General features: G+C 36.1%; 2 protein-coding genes across 3 annotated transcripts in view; one reads left to right on the forward strand and one right to left on the reverse strand.

Annotated features, from left to right (window-relative positions):
• LOC124160672 (probable serine incorporator) overlaps positions 1–9,201 on the forward strand; it is a 33,441-nt gene extending 24,240 nt beyond the window's left edge. For both annotated transcript variants that reach the window (XM_046536638.1, XM_046536639.1), the window contains 2 exons: positions 7,726–7,876; positions 7,985–9,201. In XM_046536638.1, the coding sequence (XP_046392594.1) occupies positions 7,726–7,876; positions 7,985–8,123 (290 nt within the window). In that variant the 3' untranslated portion in view covers positions 8,124–9,201. The remainder of the gene's footprint in view (positions 1–7,725; positions 7,877–7,984) is intronic.
• Positions 8,676–18,068, reverse strand: LOC124160671. The gene is made up of 7 exons (XM_046536637.1): positions 16,118–18,068; positions 15,392–15,996; positions 14,617–14,724; positions 13,234–13,351; positions 12,682–12,879; positions 12,050–12,153; positions 8,676–11,394 (listed from the first exon to the last, which is right to left on the reverse strand). The coding sequence occupies exons 1-7, from the start codon at positions 17,079–17,081 to the stop codon at positions 10,126–10,128; spliced, it is 3,366 nt and encodes a 1,121-aa protein (XP_046392593.1). The 5' UTR covers positions 17,082–18,068; the 3' UTR covers positions 8,676–10,125.
• Between the last annotated feature and the right edge of the window lie 687 nt (positions 18,069–18,755).

Below are 18,755 nucleotides of genomic sequence, written 5' to 3' on the forward strand. Positions count from 1 at the left end.
CGCGACTTGAAATAAATCAAATACAGTTTCGCAATTATTTTATTCCCATATTTCCCGGTGTAGCACTTTCTTACTACCGCCTTGGTAATTTTTTCGATGCTTTCGTGAACGATCGTAGTTTAAAATTTATTGCGCTTAGCGACAGTCATATGTCTTGCCTGCGTATTTATGCCGCGAAATCTGACTATTCCATCGGGAGTCCGGGACGTCAATTTTTAGCAATACTGAACGAACATCAATCCATGCGCGGCAGTTTTAGGTGAAGGAGGCAGCTAATTAGCTGATACGCGGTAGGGCAATGAAATTTTTTACCGTCGCCGCCGCATTCTGAAGTGGTTCGCCCAGCATTCTCACCGGGAAATCACGTCCTTTCGCAGACCTAGCGTTTCTGTGTGCCCTCGACAGAGTTTTTCTTCGGAACGCTACGTGCAGTGTATTTTGGAGAGAGGGAATTCAACAAAATTTTCAAAATTACGCTCAATTTTTTGTCTATTTTTTTGCGGTAGTCACGTGTTTATTTATTTTTTTATAATCTTTAACAAGTCACATGTTATAAGAATGATAAATCAATTCTAAAAGATATAATAAGGAGTATTTTCAATTATTTCCCATAAATATGAAAAAATATGAAAATTACTTAATTAATCATAGGCTGATGATGGATTCGAGAAATAAAAGAAGGCGACAGCTTGACTTTACCACATAATTAGCAATTTTCGTAGCCTGCAACGAGGACAGGCAGAAGGCAATGACCTTTGGAATACCATCATTCACCCTCACATCTATTTTTGAACAACCGAGGAAAAACAGAAGAAACTGGCTAGGCTGCACAAATAAAAAAACTCAGGCAGTTAAATACGAGGATGAAGAAATTATGTTTAGATATATAAAACTATTGTTCTTTCCTCTGAACACTATTAGTAAATTACAACCCTTAAACCAGGGAATTATTTCTTAGGTCAAAAGGCATTAAGGAAAACAGCCAGTGATTTATTTACAGTGAAAATGGCATTAAAAAGTGCTCGTGGAATTGAAAACATTATTTCGAAAGAGTTTGAAAAAAATTTTAAGGAAACCCATTAACTAATTTGTTTTCTAAAAAGGCCTCTTGAACAATTTACTTTTACCTTTGTGTAACCATTAAATTGTAAATATATGTTCACTTATGCATACCTATATATTTAAATATATTAATATAATGGCTTAAAAGACAGTAGCACCTTTCATTTCCCAAGGATATGAAAAAATGGTGCCTACCACTAAAACCTCTCTATAGTGAACCTCCATACATCAAATTGCCCAAATTTTGGTCCCCTCCATTACGATGTAAAGAGGTTTTACTGTAATTACTGTGAATACGAAAACAGAAGTATCAAAGGGTGCCATCAAAGGGCTCCATTTTGATGAAATGAAAAACTATACCCTCCTGGCAGCACACCCTCCTGGCCCTCCTGGCAGCACACGCAGGATGAATTTTGCGTATTCGAGGCGTGGGAGGGGGAGAAGCGAGTGGGTAGGGGACATGATCGGCCTGCTGCTCTTGTATCCGCGACGCCGCGTGGGCGTTGGAATATAGTCTTCGTGGACGCGGACTCAAATTAGGCATTTTGTGGCTAAACCGTGGCAGATACGTCAAAATAACCTCATTTTTGGTCCTAAAAGAACAGTAACTCGGCAAAATCTGTATGGAATCACCATAAAATATTGCATTTTTCGAATTTTGACCCTCCCCCCCCCTAAATTGCATTTGAGCGAGGGTCAGGGGTTCACCTAGAGGTTTCAAATTTTTCAGGCCTTATTTTTGATCGGTCCCACAACTTTTTTTAATTGGGCCAAATGAATTTGAAAAAAATCAATTTTTCCGATCCGCCCTACTGTACAATGCAGTACAGTGTGCCATTGGTGCTCTCCTCCTACATTGTTGTGTTCTCCTTGCCCAGTATGACAAAGATGAGATGTATGTCGGTATATTAGCCACATCGGCCACACTTTGTGAAATTGATGCCATAAAGAATCGTATCCTTAGTGGAGCACTTATACACCCTACCACTACACACCCTGTAAAGTAGGCAAACTCAAGTAATTTGTTAGGAGATGATTTTACCCTCATTTTTTATAATTTTTAATTCTTATCAGAATAATCTTTTATGAAATATAATTCTCTCATGCTGAGAAATTACTTACTCTTCTTGGACTATTTTTACATAAAAAATTTAAATATATTATGATGATAAATGTGTTGATTTCAGCTCCCAATCAACCATATTTATATTGTTGTGCTTTCTGGATGAATTGTAACATGTAGTTAGCAATTTCTTTGGATATTAAGGAGAAAACTGCTGGAAAACACAGAGAAATAAAGTTGAGGTCACCCTGTTTATCTGTAAAGTAATGGAGATGGAATAACTTAGCATCTTGTCATTTACTGACCAAGTGAGGTCTGAGCTTTACCATCAATAAAATTTAAGATTCAACCAACAGAATTTTGTTAGAACAGATTCTAATTTTGCACCAAGAAAAGTCTTGTCATGACTCTGTAGACTATGATATTTTCTAGTGATTACATAGTTAGAAATATGAATTTGCTACCTCCGAGAGTTTATTAAAACATGCTGTTCACGCATTTCTGCTGGTCTAATTGAACGTACTTTGGAAAAAAATACAGCAAAGAACACCGCTACTTCCCTGTATAGTAATCAAAATCAATGGATAGACAAACAAAAAAGTGGCATTGCAACTCCAGATGAGGTTTTTAACTAAGCTCTGAAATTTCTGTTTAATTCATAAGTTTGAAAGATGGGAGGGAAGGGGGTCTTTTATTTTTCTGATTATAAATGAGGTGTGCAGGACAAATATTGTCCACCGAAAGCACAATGAGTTCAAGTGCTCTGAAGTTGAAAACGGAACTTCATCATTGCATCGTAAAACATTCTGAGTTATTTGTAGAGTATTCTTTAAGGTGAAGTAAAATAGAATTGTAGTTTTTGCCTTTTGAATCGATTGTGTTTTAGTGATAAAAAGAATGAGAAGTACCCCTTGTAAATTTTTTTTTAGATAGACTTCGCTTTATAAAGTACATATTGAAATGACATTCACGTTTTGAGGGTTCTAATGTGTGTTTTTCTTAGCTACAGCGAATGAGCTTCATGTTTTGTGTACTTCAAGGATGACATTCTTTATCAGAAAATTATTTGGCTCAATTGGGAGTCAAACCCAGATTTCCCATTTGGAGGTCAGGTAATCCAGTTATGCCTACCAAACCATATTCTTCCTTTTTTATCAATTTGTTATCTTCCCCTGTATCATAGTACCATACGCCACCATAGGGACTGGAGACTTTAATATGTACCCTGTTTGGTCGGCCAAAAGTGAAATCTACCATGGAAGAAAATTTTGTTTTTTTTTGTTTGGTTTTGATTTTTGGCTTTGGGACCATTTGGGAGATTTGGTTTTGAATTTCAGTCAAGCGAAATGGTTTTTTCACAGCTAATTTCCTGGTAACTTTGTACCTCTGTGAGAGACTCCATACTAAGCTACTCGTCTCATGGTATGCTTATGAGCTCCTTATGCTCTCTCTATAGAGGTTTTCAATTCAAGCTACAGTGAGTCCTTGTTTAACGTCACTTACCGTTCCTGAAAAATGTCACGATAAACGAAATGACGTTAATCGAAGCATAATATCCCATAAGAAACAATGTAAAAAGTGAATATCGGCTCCTAGACCTCACAATTCCTATGCGAAAAAAATATTAGCGTATCATATCTGGGGCATTTTTTACAGTGGGAATGCCAAACTATGGCATAAATACGAGTTCCTGTCTTCATTGACGACAATAGCAGCAGTGACGTAAATCCTTCTCCATTTTTGTATCTTCCCACATTTGCTTTTTGGCTTCGCTATGGTGGTCGCTCGGGCGAGCATCGCCTGGGCATCATCATCGCTGAAACATCGTCGCAGTTACAGGAACCAAAATTATTGTGAACGCGGTGAAAAAAGTGACGACAAAAGCTCCGAGTTCTACACGGAAAAATTCCTTGAAATCACTTTTTAGGTTACTGAAAACCATTTTGTGAAGTAAAACGTTGCGCACCTACCTAAGAATTCATTTTGCAGAAAATTTGCTAAAACCGTAATCGCAATTAACAATAAACACACCGTTTTACACTTAGTTTAGACCGACTGTATTACCGCCCACAAAACAAACAACCTGCAACGCCCGCCGCTTCGCATTTTTTTCTCCCGCAAAATTTAAAAGCCTTGACGTTATTGCGAAGCGAAGGTGCGATAAACGAGTGACGGTCTCAAAATTTTGGTGACGTTATCGGGAAATGACGTTAAACGGGGTGACGTTGAACGAGGACTCACTGTATATTGATGCCCTGGAAATGGGTAGGTTTCCCTTTTCTGTTATTATTAAAATAATTTCAAGGTCTATTTTGGTATCTGTTTTGGTGCACATATTTTGAAAGCATTTCACTAATATGGTTATGCCATTGTAACTGACTACATATATGTGAGCCAGTATGAACAAAGTCAAATAATGGTTGCAATTATTTCTTGGGTGTGTATAGTTCAGTAAGGTATGCTTGTTTATTTATAGTTATTCAGTTGAAAGGTTAATTTGTGGCCTAAAATTGTTAATAAATTTTGTTTTTTGAATTGTTGGACTATTTAAAGTTCTGAAATAAGTCTTGCCCTTTCTTTTGTTCTGTATGGTATTTATGTTGACTGAGATATATTTCAAATTTCGATCACAAGAGTTGATTAAAAAAAATTGTCTGTGTGTCATATCTATCTCATATTGTAGTTGTTAACTGTCAGCAAGGCCTTAGTTGTTGGCATAAAATCAATGAACTGCACATATATTCACATGCAATATTTAGAGATCGGTTTTTTAGTCTCAATGAAAAAAAATAACAATTGATTCAAGAGCACCCTTCAATGCATCTGTACTCTAGTATGAAGTCATTTTAATATTGAGTCATGTAAGTTTTTTTTTAATAAAGGGGCATGCTATTTTGAGTGCTGGAGCAATACTTGATGAGAAAGTTAACCCTATGAAATCTCCATGCTCGTGTTTCAATAAATGCCTGTGGTGAAGTAGACTAATTCTAAGATGAAGTTGTTTACGTTTTGAATAACTCCCCAATCCATTTATGAGAATTAGGATCCGTTCTGTGCTCCACCGGCTGAACATCGGGGGAGACCTAGGGCAGATCCTAGGAGACGACCCTGATAGTATCAGCCGAGTCATTAAGTTTTTAATAGAGACTGGGCTAATTAATATGTAGAGTTTAAATTCCAACCTTTTTATCATCTGACTACCCCTTTTACTTTTATGAATGTTTAAATGCCTTTTTAATGTATCTTATAAACTTTTTATTTTATAGATTTGTCGGTGGTGCAAATGACCTTAGTTGTCGAGGCACCCTAAAACAAAATACTACTACTACTATGAGAATTAGGATATTTCATCTTTAGGGATTTCAGGAATCCTTAAAGATGGCGTACTCCTTTTGAGGTCTTTAGGTACCCAAATAGTACTGCTAGTTAGATTTTCTAGCTAATCACTTAGGTTTAGATACCTCTTTAAATTCTTAGCTGTAAATGAAAAATTTCTGTTTATATTGGTATCTTGTTGAGAATCCTAATGATATACTAGATGGCTTAATCTAGATGATTGAGGAGCATTTTTCTAAAGACTATTACATAAATATGAAAGGAAAATATGTCATTTAAAAAATTAATTTAATATAATTAATAGTAGCGGGCGTAACGTGGTAGGAATCCATAATCGTCGGAATAGAAGGAATAATAACTATGCTATTTCCACATGGTAATATATTGAGACCAATCATGGTTACATTACAGCGTAACATTGTCAAGGTGAAGAATTACAGGTAAAATGGGCAAGTATATATATTGCAGGAGGTTGGGTAGGGAAATTTCTGGGAGCTGTTGGTTAGGGGGAGGTAGGGGTTGGGTTTGGAGCTGGGTTAGGCATCACTGTGGGTGGGGTGGGTGAGTAAGTAGGAAAGTGGAGGAAGGGGGAGCGAGAAGGGTAAAGGTGGTCGTTAACTAGGTATGAGTCCCTGTGGCTTAAAATTTCCAGCTCTTCCAAGGCATCTAATCTCCGTCCTATCTTCTCAACGTGAAGAAGAGTAGGGATGAAGTCACTAATGTGCCCCATGTCGATAAGATGTTTTGCAAATTGTGAATGATCTTTCCCCCTTCTATGACACATCTGGTGCTCGGCCACTCTGAAGGAAAAACTCGTCCCTGTTTGGCCGATGTAAATCGCGTCACAGGCGGCGCAATTGAGGCGATATACTCCGCTCCATTCCTCCGGGATTTCCCTGTCCTTTGGCGATTCAAGCATGCTCCTAAGTGTGCGGTGGTTATAAAAGGCTGGCCTTATTTTTTCCTTGGGGAGTAGACTGCACTTTTAATGGTAAATTCCCAAGGAACGGAATTCAGCACCATTTAGGGGATCCCTCCGGGGAAGTCTGCATTTTATATATGTATTAGACGTCTTGCCATCTGAGTCCTTTTTCCCTGGAAAATGGTGTACACTAATTTTTCTTCGTAGCCATTGTTGATGGCAATGTCTTTTACGGTGCGGAGTTCATTCACCATGTTACTTTCAGACTTAGGAATGTGGCATACCCTGTGTGCCACAGGGACTCTTACCTCGTTAACGACCACCTTTACCCTTTTTGCTCCCCCCTCCTCCACTTTCCTACTTACTCACCCACCCCACCCACAGTGACGCCTAACCCAGCTCCAAATCCAACCCCTACCTCCCCCTAACCAACAGCTCACGGATATTTCCCTACCCAACCTCCTGCTATATATACTTGCCCATTTTACCTGTAATTCTTCACCTTGACAATGTTACGCTGTAACGAAACCATGGTCGGTCTCAATAAATTACCATGTGGAAATAGCAAAGTTGTTATTCCCTCTAGTCCTACTGTCATTAAAAAGTTGTAGATATGTTTTACTGTTACTTAAACATTGATTCCTCACCTTGCATGTTTGTACAAGACCTTTTAACCCTTTCACTGCTGTGAACGTACTTTTTCTTCCTCCCTGCCATGCGCTCAGCACTTTTGCCGAAGTACTCCGAAGGGTTGCTAATCCTGCCAATCAAGCAATCAAATATGTCTTTTTTTAAAATTAACAAAATCGTTATTTTTCATCGCAGAAACAGTTCAAAGACATACTTGATTGCTTGATTGGCAGGAGTGCAATGCAAACAATCATTTTTTGATGATCGGATTGATTGATAGATTTTCAAAATGCAGTCAGAGCGGTCACTTTTGGGGAGGGAGGCCTCCCGCTCGGGGGGAAAAAGAGATCGGCTAGCAAGGGTGAGTTCGTCGAGGAAAGGGTATGGGATTAGCAATCCTTCAGAGGGTGTACCACGCCCATCCTGGAAGTACCTGCTCATTGGCCCCATGCAATGCATTTTAACCTTTTCGCCGCAAGTGAGGAGAAGGCTTTCTGAGATTGAATAGCAGTGAAAGGGTTAATGTATGTAGTTAGTATTTTTGAGACACTGTACAAGAATGATTTTTTAAAATTTCATCCTATTAAGCAGCAAAGGGTTCTGGCTATGTAAATTGAATCAGTTCATTTTTACTATTGGGTAACATATGACCCTTAGAAAATTATTACTTTCAACTTAAATGTCTACATTTACTTTTTGTTCATACTTACAGAAACGGGAAGTTTTCAAGCTGCTAATGCGGAGAACAGACAAAATGTGTGGGACAATGAAGAGGATGGAACAGCCTATTCCTGGTCTTTCTTCCATGTGATGTTTGGGCTTGCAACCTTGTATGTCATGATGACTTTAACCAACTGGTACAAGTAAGTTCTTGAATTTATATGTACATCCCCTCTTATACTACATTGTAGCCTTGGTTTTTGGTTTAAGTAATTTACTCATCACTTATTTGATTCATCTGCTTTTTACAGGCCAAATTCAAGTTTGGAGACACTCAATTCCAATGAGGCTTCAATGTGGGTGAAAGCAGTTTCAAGCTGGATGTGTCTAGGTCTCTATGTCTGGACTCTAGTTGCTCCTGTTTTGCTACCAAACAGGGATTTCAGTTAAAAAATCTGTCAAATGACCATATTTATTTGTTTTTACTCTCAAAGAACTACTTGAAATTTTAATGGGTAGTATCTTTGTGGAAGGTTTCACTTTTTATTGTCCTATATTTCATATATTCCTTAGTGAATGGCTAAGCTGATTCAGTGATCAATCTTCAATAACTAGATCGCTATTTATGGTTTACAGTTCTGAAATATATATTTAAATGCATAAATAATTATTGAATGTGCAATGATCTTTATTTCATTGTTTTCATACTTACGATTTCCTCATGAATTGCGAACTCTAGAATTTTCCTTACCTTGCATTTGATCCTCTTGACTGTGCAATCTCTTTGTGTGTTTGTAAATATAAAGACTCTTCATCTTAAGAGCTTTAGTATAATGTCATGCTTAAATGAGTGGATTTCTTGACTTGTGATAAAACGTTATATATACTAGAGCAGCTGTATATGTAATTTATATTATACTCAAGGTAATTAACACAAGTATTTGGAGCTTTATTTTGTTTAATTTTTGCATTTTGCAATGAATTTGAGTTTTTGAAGTTATGTTTTGTGGGTGTAGTCCGGAGAGGTATTTAACATGTCAGCATCACGGAATAGTTTTCAGTAATGCATTGACGGAGGCTATGTTAGAATAAATGTTGCTTTTATGATTAACTTTTATGGTCCAATGCAATTTTTACATTCAAGGAATGAAAGAAAATACATTGTCTCAGACATTATTTTGTGTCTATATATACATGTTAGTTTAGGCTAAAGCTAATATCAGTAGCCAAATGTTATTGTCAAATTAACCTAAAAGTGTTGGTAGTAATTAACTTGAGACTACTCTTTTCAATCCTTGACTCAAGATTTGTAGTGAATATTATCGCTTTCTTATTTTATTTTATAGCTCATTAATAATGTGTTTTTCTCCAAATTTAGATGGTTTTCATTTTTTTATTATTAGATATTAATTTTAAGTTTAATTATTAACAACTGCAAAACATAAGTTGCGTTTATGTGAAGTGTTGTCAACTGACAATTTTATGGATTTACTGTCTCGAGTAATAAAGTATTTATCAGTGTATTAAATGGTCTCTTAATCCATTATATTGTGAACTCTTCAGTGTAACTGGAATAATCAGAGGGGGAGGAGCCACAAATAATTTGGAAGCACAGATAATCCAAACTAACAATTTTATTTCTTACAGTGGTTATAACCTAAGCAAGCAAAAATACATATTTTTTTGTTTATTTTTATTTTCTGAATTGATTACTTTAGGTTGATTATAGGATTCACATATAAATCAGAAATATTTTTATCCTATGTCCCAAGTTATGTCAGCACTTTCTCGACCATGATGCTTTGAAAATTGAGGAAATGATATCAATATGAGAACATTTTCCTTCATTTAGTAGCTAAAGACATTGAGTTGGACTAGTTAGTTGATATGTAATCATGGCCTACTTTTTTTATCCAATCCTTTTCTTTCCAGTTAATAACAAATAATGGTTTTGGAGGTTAATGAATACTGTCAAGAAGGACAGTGACTGAGTCCTGCTCCAGATTCTATCCTTCTTTTTTTTGGTGGTACACAATCTTTTAAAAATAGGTGATGAACATAACCTGTTAGGCACGATTGGTGAAATTTAATCAGGTAAATATATCATTCGTTTATATTTTTCTGTCCCTTTAAAGTAATTTAATAAATAACAAAATACAATTATGTAACTTAAATAAATAATAAAATATAGCTTGAGTAGGGTCATGTAATTATGTACTTCATTTTATTTGGGATAATAATTGGGGAACAGCCAGAAGTGGTGCTGTGGACGGTAACTTCTGTCTGTCAGATGCATTGCCTTTGATGCTATTTATACTTTAAGACAAATGAAAATAATGTGATGTAGGTTTCATTGTTGTCTTGTTTACAGTGAGTAGATTGTGACTTTTACATCATCTGAAAATATATAATACATTCTTACATATCATCATCATTTGAAAAAATGGATGCATCATGGCACGCTGTCTCCATAAAGAAGTCGTCTGAGAGATTCCTCATTGATCGTATGAAGCCTATTATCTCCCTCATCTGTTGGATTAGGGTTCATTCCGTTTGTGTCGCTCTGCTGTGTATCTTGAGTTTGTGTACCCGTCTTATCCTTTTCATTTGAAATGAAGTTGGATGGATGCCATTGTTCCAAGCATGATTGTAAAAATGAGCTTAAATCCGATGCATTAGCTGTTCCATCCTGATCTCTTGATAATGCTTGACAATGTTCTGTCTCTATAAATCCACTTTTTGAACTTATGCCGTGACCGTCATAACACTTCTGAATAACTGGTGGTGGAATATTTACATCTTTGGATACGTCTGTAGTTCGCAAACCTTCTCCTAGATTTTGGTCGCACAAAACATTTTGCCCAGAATTTGACTTTTCCTGACTCTGCACTGATGATATTGATAGTTTTCCTAATTTTTCGAGACCAGGGTCTGTTGGCGGCATCACAAGAGCGAAAAAGTCTGACTGAGAGTGGAGGAGATTGTGTTGTGGGTCCGAAAATTCAGGTACAGCATACTCCTCACAAAGTTGACTATTATTTCCTTGTGTTGCTGCTTCTTTTCCGTCTATTTTACTGTCGTATAAATCTGGAACATGCTGTACCTTACTAGTTGATTCACAGTTGAATACAAAACTTGAGTGACAATCAGCATTGCTATGTCCCATTAACTCGGATAATGCTGTGCCGACATCCCTATTGGCTGAAGAAACTGCGTCAAAGTGTGAACCTTTTTCTCCTGTATCCTCCTTTTCTGGTGCTGGCTTGAAGTTAAAAGCATTTTCTGGTATCTCACCTGAATCACTTGCTAGAGACGATGGAAAATTGCAAATAGATTTCTTTTGGTAGCAATCATTTGCAGACAAATTGGATGATATTTGCTGCAAAAATGAGCTGTTTGCATTTTGTGAATCATTTGAAGTAATTAAAGAATCTGATTGTATAGAGGTTGAATCCAAATTGTAAGAATCTTTTTTTTTCTCTCTTCTTATTGTCTGGAGGGAAAATTCAGGTAGCTTTTCCAAATTTTCATCTTTTTTGTTAGATATTGGTGACTGGTCATATTTGGCATCGGAAAAGGTAGCATCGGCTGTTTTACTTGTTCCAGGATTAACAATTGACTTATCTTTCTGATGAGATAAGAGGCGTTCAACTAAGTCACTGGATTGACGCACAACAGTCCCAATTTGCTGTGATGAACACTTGTGGGTACGCTGACTGACCTGAAAGGAGAGATTTCACTCATCAGCATTTCTTTTGGAGAATTAAGTATGATTTTTTGCCCCAATCTTCCTAATAAAATCTTCAATTCTCTATGAATAAATTGGTAGAAATATGAATGGATATTTTAAGAAAGATAACAGTTTGCACATGAAACTTGGCTATTCATTCAAGTTGTTTTTAAAGATTGCATTTATAACTTTAACTCTGGTAGGAGCTCAATCTACTATAGCCTTCATGCTATTAGTGTATGTAATGAAACTACCTACTGTACTTACTACGTTTACACTCAGCTAGATTTTATATTTTTCACATGTTTTCAAATCCTATCAATTATGATTACCACTTTATTCCACATTTGCATTTTCTGAGGGTCCTAATAAAAATGCAATTATGTAGTAGCATTTACTTTATGGAAATAATTTACTTTTTTTCGTAAATATGGTGTGTTCACTTACGGGTAAGTTTGAAGTTTGCAAATCATGCATATCGTATCCAGTGCGTACATATATATTGCGAAGTCATTAGCAATGAGCTACTCGGGTAGCCCAGGAGCATACCAGAGGGAATGGCTTATGACCCGTAAAATTATTTATTCATGTAGTTATTAAGCCTTGAACATTTGAGTTTAAGTGAAGCTTAGTGTTTTTGACTTACCTTGTAGCGAAAACTTTTATCGCAAGCTGTGCATTTGTATGGCATTACCCCAGTATGTATTCTTCGATGGACCAAATATGAAACTCTTTGCCGAAAAGCCTTGCCTGTGAATAGATTTTTCAATTGAAAAAGGAAAATCATCGTTATAATTTTAAGTTTTGGTAACAAATTTACAACAATGCCAGATCAGCCACCAAGAAAATCCAAAAGAGGTCATCATCACTCAGCTTTAGTAATCTTCTATCAGATTCCAAAGGCAATTTCAAATCTAGCCTGAAAATATGTCTTTGAAGATAAATTAATTGGTAATTTAAAGGAGTGACAACAGAGTAGATGAGTTGCTAAATGAAAATTTTTTATTTAGACTATATTTTATTGACTTATTTTTTATTCACACATTTATCTTAATCATGCCCTTGGTTGTATATATAAAGCCTGGCTGTACAGCCACAAGGAAGCAAAGAATTTAAGTATTAGAACATTCTTCCAATTGAATATTTTTTTAGTGGCTAAATAAAAATCCTTCAAGCACTTATTGTGAATCATGTACTGCACTAATAATTTTTTCTCTGACACTAAGCTTACAATTTTGGACTTACACAACAACTGATAAAAAATACAGGATAACTTACCACATGATTCACATGTAAAGGGCTTTTCTCCGGTGTGAATTCTTTCATGGTTGTGCAAAGTTGACAACTCCTTGAATCTCTTTCCACACTCATTGCAAGCATGAGGTTTCTCATCACTATGATACAGTAAATGCTTGTGGTAGGACTGCTGAAACGTAAATGTCTTTCCACATGTTTCACAGGAGTATGGCATTTCTCCTGTAACAATATATGAAATGAAAGAGTCAATGATTTGGAGATACTTAACTATTGTCATGTTTCTTGTGACAGAATGTTGGAAGATAAAACCTATAGAAAATATTGAGGTAAAGTTCAGAGGTGTAGCCAGGAATTTCATTTGGGGGGAGGGGTCCAAAACCAGGGGGGAAATTAAAAAAAAACAGGGTAATAAGTAACTAATTTTAACACTTTTCAAAATGGGAAAAACTTCATTTGTTAAAAACATATTTTGCAAATGCATGATTTTTCTATATTTTATTTGCTTTTATAAAGGAAAATAATTGTGTTTTTATATTTAGGGGGGGGGGGGGGCTAAATCTATAGGAAACTTACCTGTATGCAGTCGCTTGTGCTTTTTCAAGAAATACTTTGTGGTAAAGAATTTACTGCACACATCACATTCCCATTGCTTTCCTTCGTGTGTACGGAGATGCTGCTGAAGATGCTGCTCCTGTGAATTAGGCACGTAATTTTATGCTCTACTGATTAGGTGCAGGTAGTCAGAGATTGTTTCATCTTATAGTAAAAGATAGAATCTGCAGCAAAGAATGAGAAAGGTTATTTTAAATCTTTAATTATTAATTAATGCAATAATAATGCTCTGAACTATAATCAAATACTTATTTTTATCGAATGTGCTTCCCACCAAAGACAAGTTACTACTAGAGCAGAATCCCGATTATCCGGCTGCGGTTTATCCGGGTTGCGGATTATCCATGCGTGAATTTCACTCTTGCTCAATTTTTTCCGCGATCTTTATAAAAACATGAAATCAGATGCTAAATCATCGGAATTACTGCATTTGAATGCTAGGATACACCGGGCTTATTATTTCCGTGAGAATCCCCTTCGTAAAACAGAAGCAATTGCGTGCTAGCTGCATTCACGGGAGCACAGTGTTCCTGTTTTCCAAGCATCGCAGTGCACGACCGCACTCTGTGATCACGGATACACGTCCCGCAGCAGTTACAACCCGCGCAACTTGTGCGAGACGCGACTACGTGACGTGGTGCCTGACAGTGTAGTTTCCGACATTGAGCAGTGGCTTTGAAGCATTCGTGCAAACCACTTTTTTATAACTGTGATCACACAGCCACAGATGTGGTTTTCGAAACCAGGCCTTACATGGAGCATTAATAATATGAGTACAACCATGTTATCGCAGCTAAAAAGATCAGGGACTGGCAAAGAAAGCTCTCATTGAGTCCGGGAAGCACTCTAAAATAGCAGAATAATGGCATAAATAATAATATATAGTTTGTTTTACGTAAATTATGAACATTACAAGACATTGGAGTGAAAGTTTGGGTTATCCGTGTTTTCCAATTATTCGTGCCATCTCTCCCCATCGTTAGCCCGGATAATTGGGAGTCTACTGTACTTTTGTGGATCTGATTTCCTTATGAAAAAAATGAACTTTTATATAGCAATTACACCAGATTTTAGATGTAAAAGTGATGTTTTTGCTGAGTATATGCACATTATTGCAAACTTGAAGTATGATCGAGAAAAACATGAGTACTTGTTCAGTTTGCTGCTCAAATACTTTAGAAAAAATTATTCTCTCTGATAAGTCTTGTTTTCAAAAGACAATATAGTATACTTATTTTTCATGAAGGAGAGAGCAGATCTACCACAAAGAAGAAGCATATGCATGTTCACTTTGAACAAGTACATGTATGTAGTCTTTATCTTACTGTCACTTTTGATGCATACCTTCTTGAATGACTTTCCACACACCACACAAATGCAGCCATTTTCTTCCACATGAGCAGGTCTATGAGCAATAAGCTCCATGATGCTGCCAAACTGTGCCTCACATATCTAAATAATAAAAAATCGAATCAAGTGATTTATACTAGGTATAAAGATAAAAAAATTTCTCTTTTAAGGGGTACACTTAATATTGTTTGTATATTGGTTGATTTTGACATTTTCCTCTATTATTCTATGTTTACCTCAGTTGATTTTTAGTATATACCAAGTATTGACTTTCAGAAATGAATTAGTTAACCACAGTGATTATTTGGATTCATATTAATGGCAACCCTTTGGACTGGTCAGAGGTTGAACTCTATGGTTCATTAACAAGGTAAGGGGGGCTTCAAAATACCCTAATTTTTTCAGTACTATTCTATATTTTGCACAGCTTAATAGTAAATTTATTTATTGTTTCATTTTAAAATTAATTCATTATTCCATTTGCATGAACATCTTTCATTGTTATGTTATACTTTTTCAATACTGGTATAACTCATGGTAGAGTGGTTTCTATGCTTTCTATTACCCTTTACATATCCAATAGGATTCATCAACTTACACTGGACTTGTTCTCTACTTCACCCTCCCAAGAGATGTCTAATAATGTCTGTTAGTGGGTGGGAATTTTTTAATTAATCATCGTTTTACATTTTTTAAGCAGCTACACTTTTTTCAAACCACAATTTTATTCTAATTCCACTATAAATTAGCTACCTTTTGAAATACTTACCTTGCAAGCATGCTTCATTTCATCTTCCATTGCATATTTCTGGGCTGGGCTACCGTTACTGTATTCTTCTTTGGTGGTGTCCAATGAATTTTCATTATCTGTTGTCCGATGACTATCATTAGAATTATTTTGCTTGTCATCAATGCTTTCCAGTTGCTCAACTTTTTTGGTGCCTATTTCTTCCTCTAATTCATCAGACAATAACCTACTTTTACCTTCTACTCCTTTGTTGAGTTTTGAATGCATCATTTCCACTGGATTACTTCTGCTCTCACTCTCTTGACTAACTAGAGATGTCTGCAATTTACAGTTTTTGCTAAACTCAGCAGAATTTGCTGTTCTTTCCATGCCATCACTAGTAGAGCTCCCTGGCATTATGCTATGTGCAAATCTCATATGGACAAGCAGGTCACTGTTTGAGGTTAGTTTTCGGTTGCATAGGTGACAGGGAAAATTGCTTAATGACTCCAAAGTGTTTTCATCGAAGGAAGAATTAAATACATCTTCTGAGGGATGAACCAATACACAATGTAACTGCAAGCATTTGGGGTCATTAAAATTCACTTGACAAGTATCGCATCTAGTTTTAACTATATCAGTTTCACCTGAAAATTAGAAAGGTCATATTAAGTCACATTACTTATTACAGTCAAACTTATACTTTAATTAAGAATTGTATGCCAATATTCTTATTAATCCAGCATTAATCAACACGACTGCACTTACATTGAGGTTTATTATCCCCTAAATCTAAATACTGCTTTTCATAATGCATCCATTTATCGCTAATAGCTTGCATCTGAGGAGATGTTTGTCCATGAGAAGAATTAGGTATGTGAATAGCTTTTTTTGGTGGCTGAGGAGAAGAGGGTGTCGGGCAGCCAGAATTATTGCTATCCTTAATAAAGTGTTCCTCTATCTTCTCTGTTAAATTTTGTGAAATAGTAGTTGCGGTTATTTCAGTCACTTCTTTCTCCCCAATTTTCCGAGACATTCGACTTGAGCTGATATCCATGAGAATATTTTCTTTTGCATCTTTGTGGACTGATGTGAAAGCAAGTCTTTCAGAGCTAATTTCATCCTTTCTAATATCTGAAATTATTTCATGTTTTTCTTGAAAGTTGCTTGGTGGCAATAGTGTCCTGGACTGTAGTACTGGCAAAGTAGTGGTATTGGGGTTTATATTTCTCTCTTCCAGATCAAAACAGGGTCTCCCAAGGTCTATCTCCTGGCTGAAAAAACTGCCTTTCATATTTGATGAGTCTTTAACATTGGATACTGAGACATCGGTGAAGTTACTGTTGATGCTACTGTCTTGAGGGGAAGTTATCTCTTTGATTTTAGAATTCATTCTGGAGATAAATTGTTTCTTCCTTGTAGTTGAAACATTCCTTGCAGAAAAATTGATGCTATCATCCTTCATGCTGCAGCTGTGGGTCTCTATGGATGCATCATTAGTTTTTGGGCTTATATCTAGATGGTTGCCAATGCTTGATGCTAGCAAATTAAGGTCAGGTACATGAGAAACCAGATGAATCGTGAGTTTATCTAGTCCAAGGAGAAGCTCATGACAGACTGGGCAGCTTAGTAGTCTGTTTGCAACTCCTATTAGTCCCAGCCATAGTGCTCCTGGAGAAGAAAATCCTCCTGCACTAGCACACAATGGGCAGATTAGCGGAGGAGGGCACATTTTGAGATTAACTTCTCACCTGCAAGAGAAGATTTTGAAGGCAAAAGTTGAACTTAGAATCATTTCTCTGAAACAAAGGGATAAATTACTATATTTTTCTGAAAGTTTCTCAATGGAAATAGAAGTAGTTTTGCAAATCTCAATGAAAACCTCTATGTGAAGCAAATTGCAACACCAAGTGGTGTCCTTGAGGATTCTCAGAGAATTTGAAGAGAAATTGAGAAGAATTTAAAGAGATTTTCAGAGTCGGTGAGAAACCTCAAAGAATCCTGTTCAAATTTACCAATCAACCTAACAATGGCATCACAATTTCTCAAATACTGTGAAGAGGTTTTCACCAAGATACATATTTGGAATTTTTGCAGCAGTCTATTCAGAGAGGATTTTAGCAAGAATTTCAGAATTTTCTGAGAAACTTCTTTTTGGAAATCCTGAAGATTTTCTATGTAAGAATTGCAATAATATTGTCAAATGTCATAAAAAAATCTTTGTTGGCACATTCATTAACTTTTCAAAAAGGTTTTGAGAACCCAATTGCAATCTTCATGAAAACCTGACCAAAGTTCAGTCTCAAAATTTTCATCAGGGTAATTGAAGACTAGGTTGAATCACTAGCAAACTAATGTGTGGATAGAAATTAATTTTGGTTTAATAATGGATATTAGGAAGGGATGTCAATTATTTGTTGGTATGCATTATTTATATGGTGAGCAAAATAAAATCAGATCATAACATGTCTTATTCTGCTACAGACGAAATGCATGTGAGTCATTTGGGTAATGCTAATAAGCATGCTGGAGAATAAAGGTATCAATAGAATTGATGATAGACTGACCCTCTTGTAATTCGTTTCTAGGATTACTGAAGTCTGAGTGACTGGGAAAGAATCTAGGTGATGTAGAATGTAGATGTGAATACAAGTGTGAGGTTTGAGGGGAGTGGTCACTATGTTCTGTCCTCTTTTATGCCATTCTTAATAATATTAATAAAAATAAATAACATTACATAATTATATAAAAATTCTATTACCGCCATTCAAATTTTACTCGTAGAATTTGAACTTCGTGCTTCCTATTCAATTTATATGCCTTGGGTTAAACCTGTTCATTGGAAGACAGATTCATTCACTAAGGCTTTCCTGGAGGAGGTTGTAACTACTGCAACCATCAGTCCTATGGGTTGGTAGAGGCAAATGAGAGCCAGGCGTTTGGCACGTTTTCTCAATTTTAGTTCAAATAAACATTCATTCCCAGGGATGGGAAGGGATGCTTAGAAAACAGTTAAAATTAGAACAAAAGATGGGTGAGTGTTAAAGTTATCACATTTGCTTAATGCCTGGCATCCATTATAGTAAGTTATGAAATATGAGTGCTCAAAAGTGTTTAAAACAATTCATTAACAAGGATAAAAATGAACATCTAAAGAACTACTTTTCTGGAGCATGGAAAAATGAGTTGGGCACCACAAACAATAAGTGAAGAGTAAATTTTTTTAATCTCCAAGAGATTAACTGTGGAAAATTAGGTATTCATCAAAGAAAATAACCAAGGAGTTCATTTTAATTTTTTCTAGGGAACTTCCAAGGAGCATAGGATATGTATTAGATAATTAGGTGCTTTAGCAGGATACTAAATGCCCTACTAAAAAAAAAACTGCTAGTAGGTGACATTTTAT

The sequence above is a fragment of the Ischnura elegans genome, chromosome 6, assembly GCF_921293095.1.
Source record: "Ischnura elegans chromosome 6, ioIscEleg1.1, whole genome shotgun sequence".
In the NCBI taxonomy this organism is placed as follows: Eukaryota; Metazoa; Arthropoda; class Insecta; order Odonata; family Coenagrionidae; genus Ischnura; species Ischnura elegans.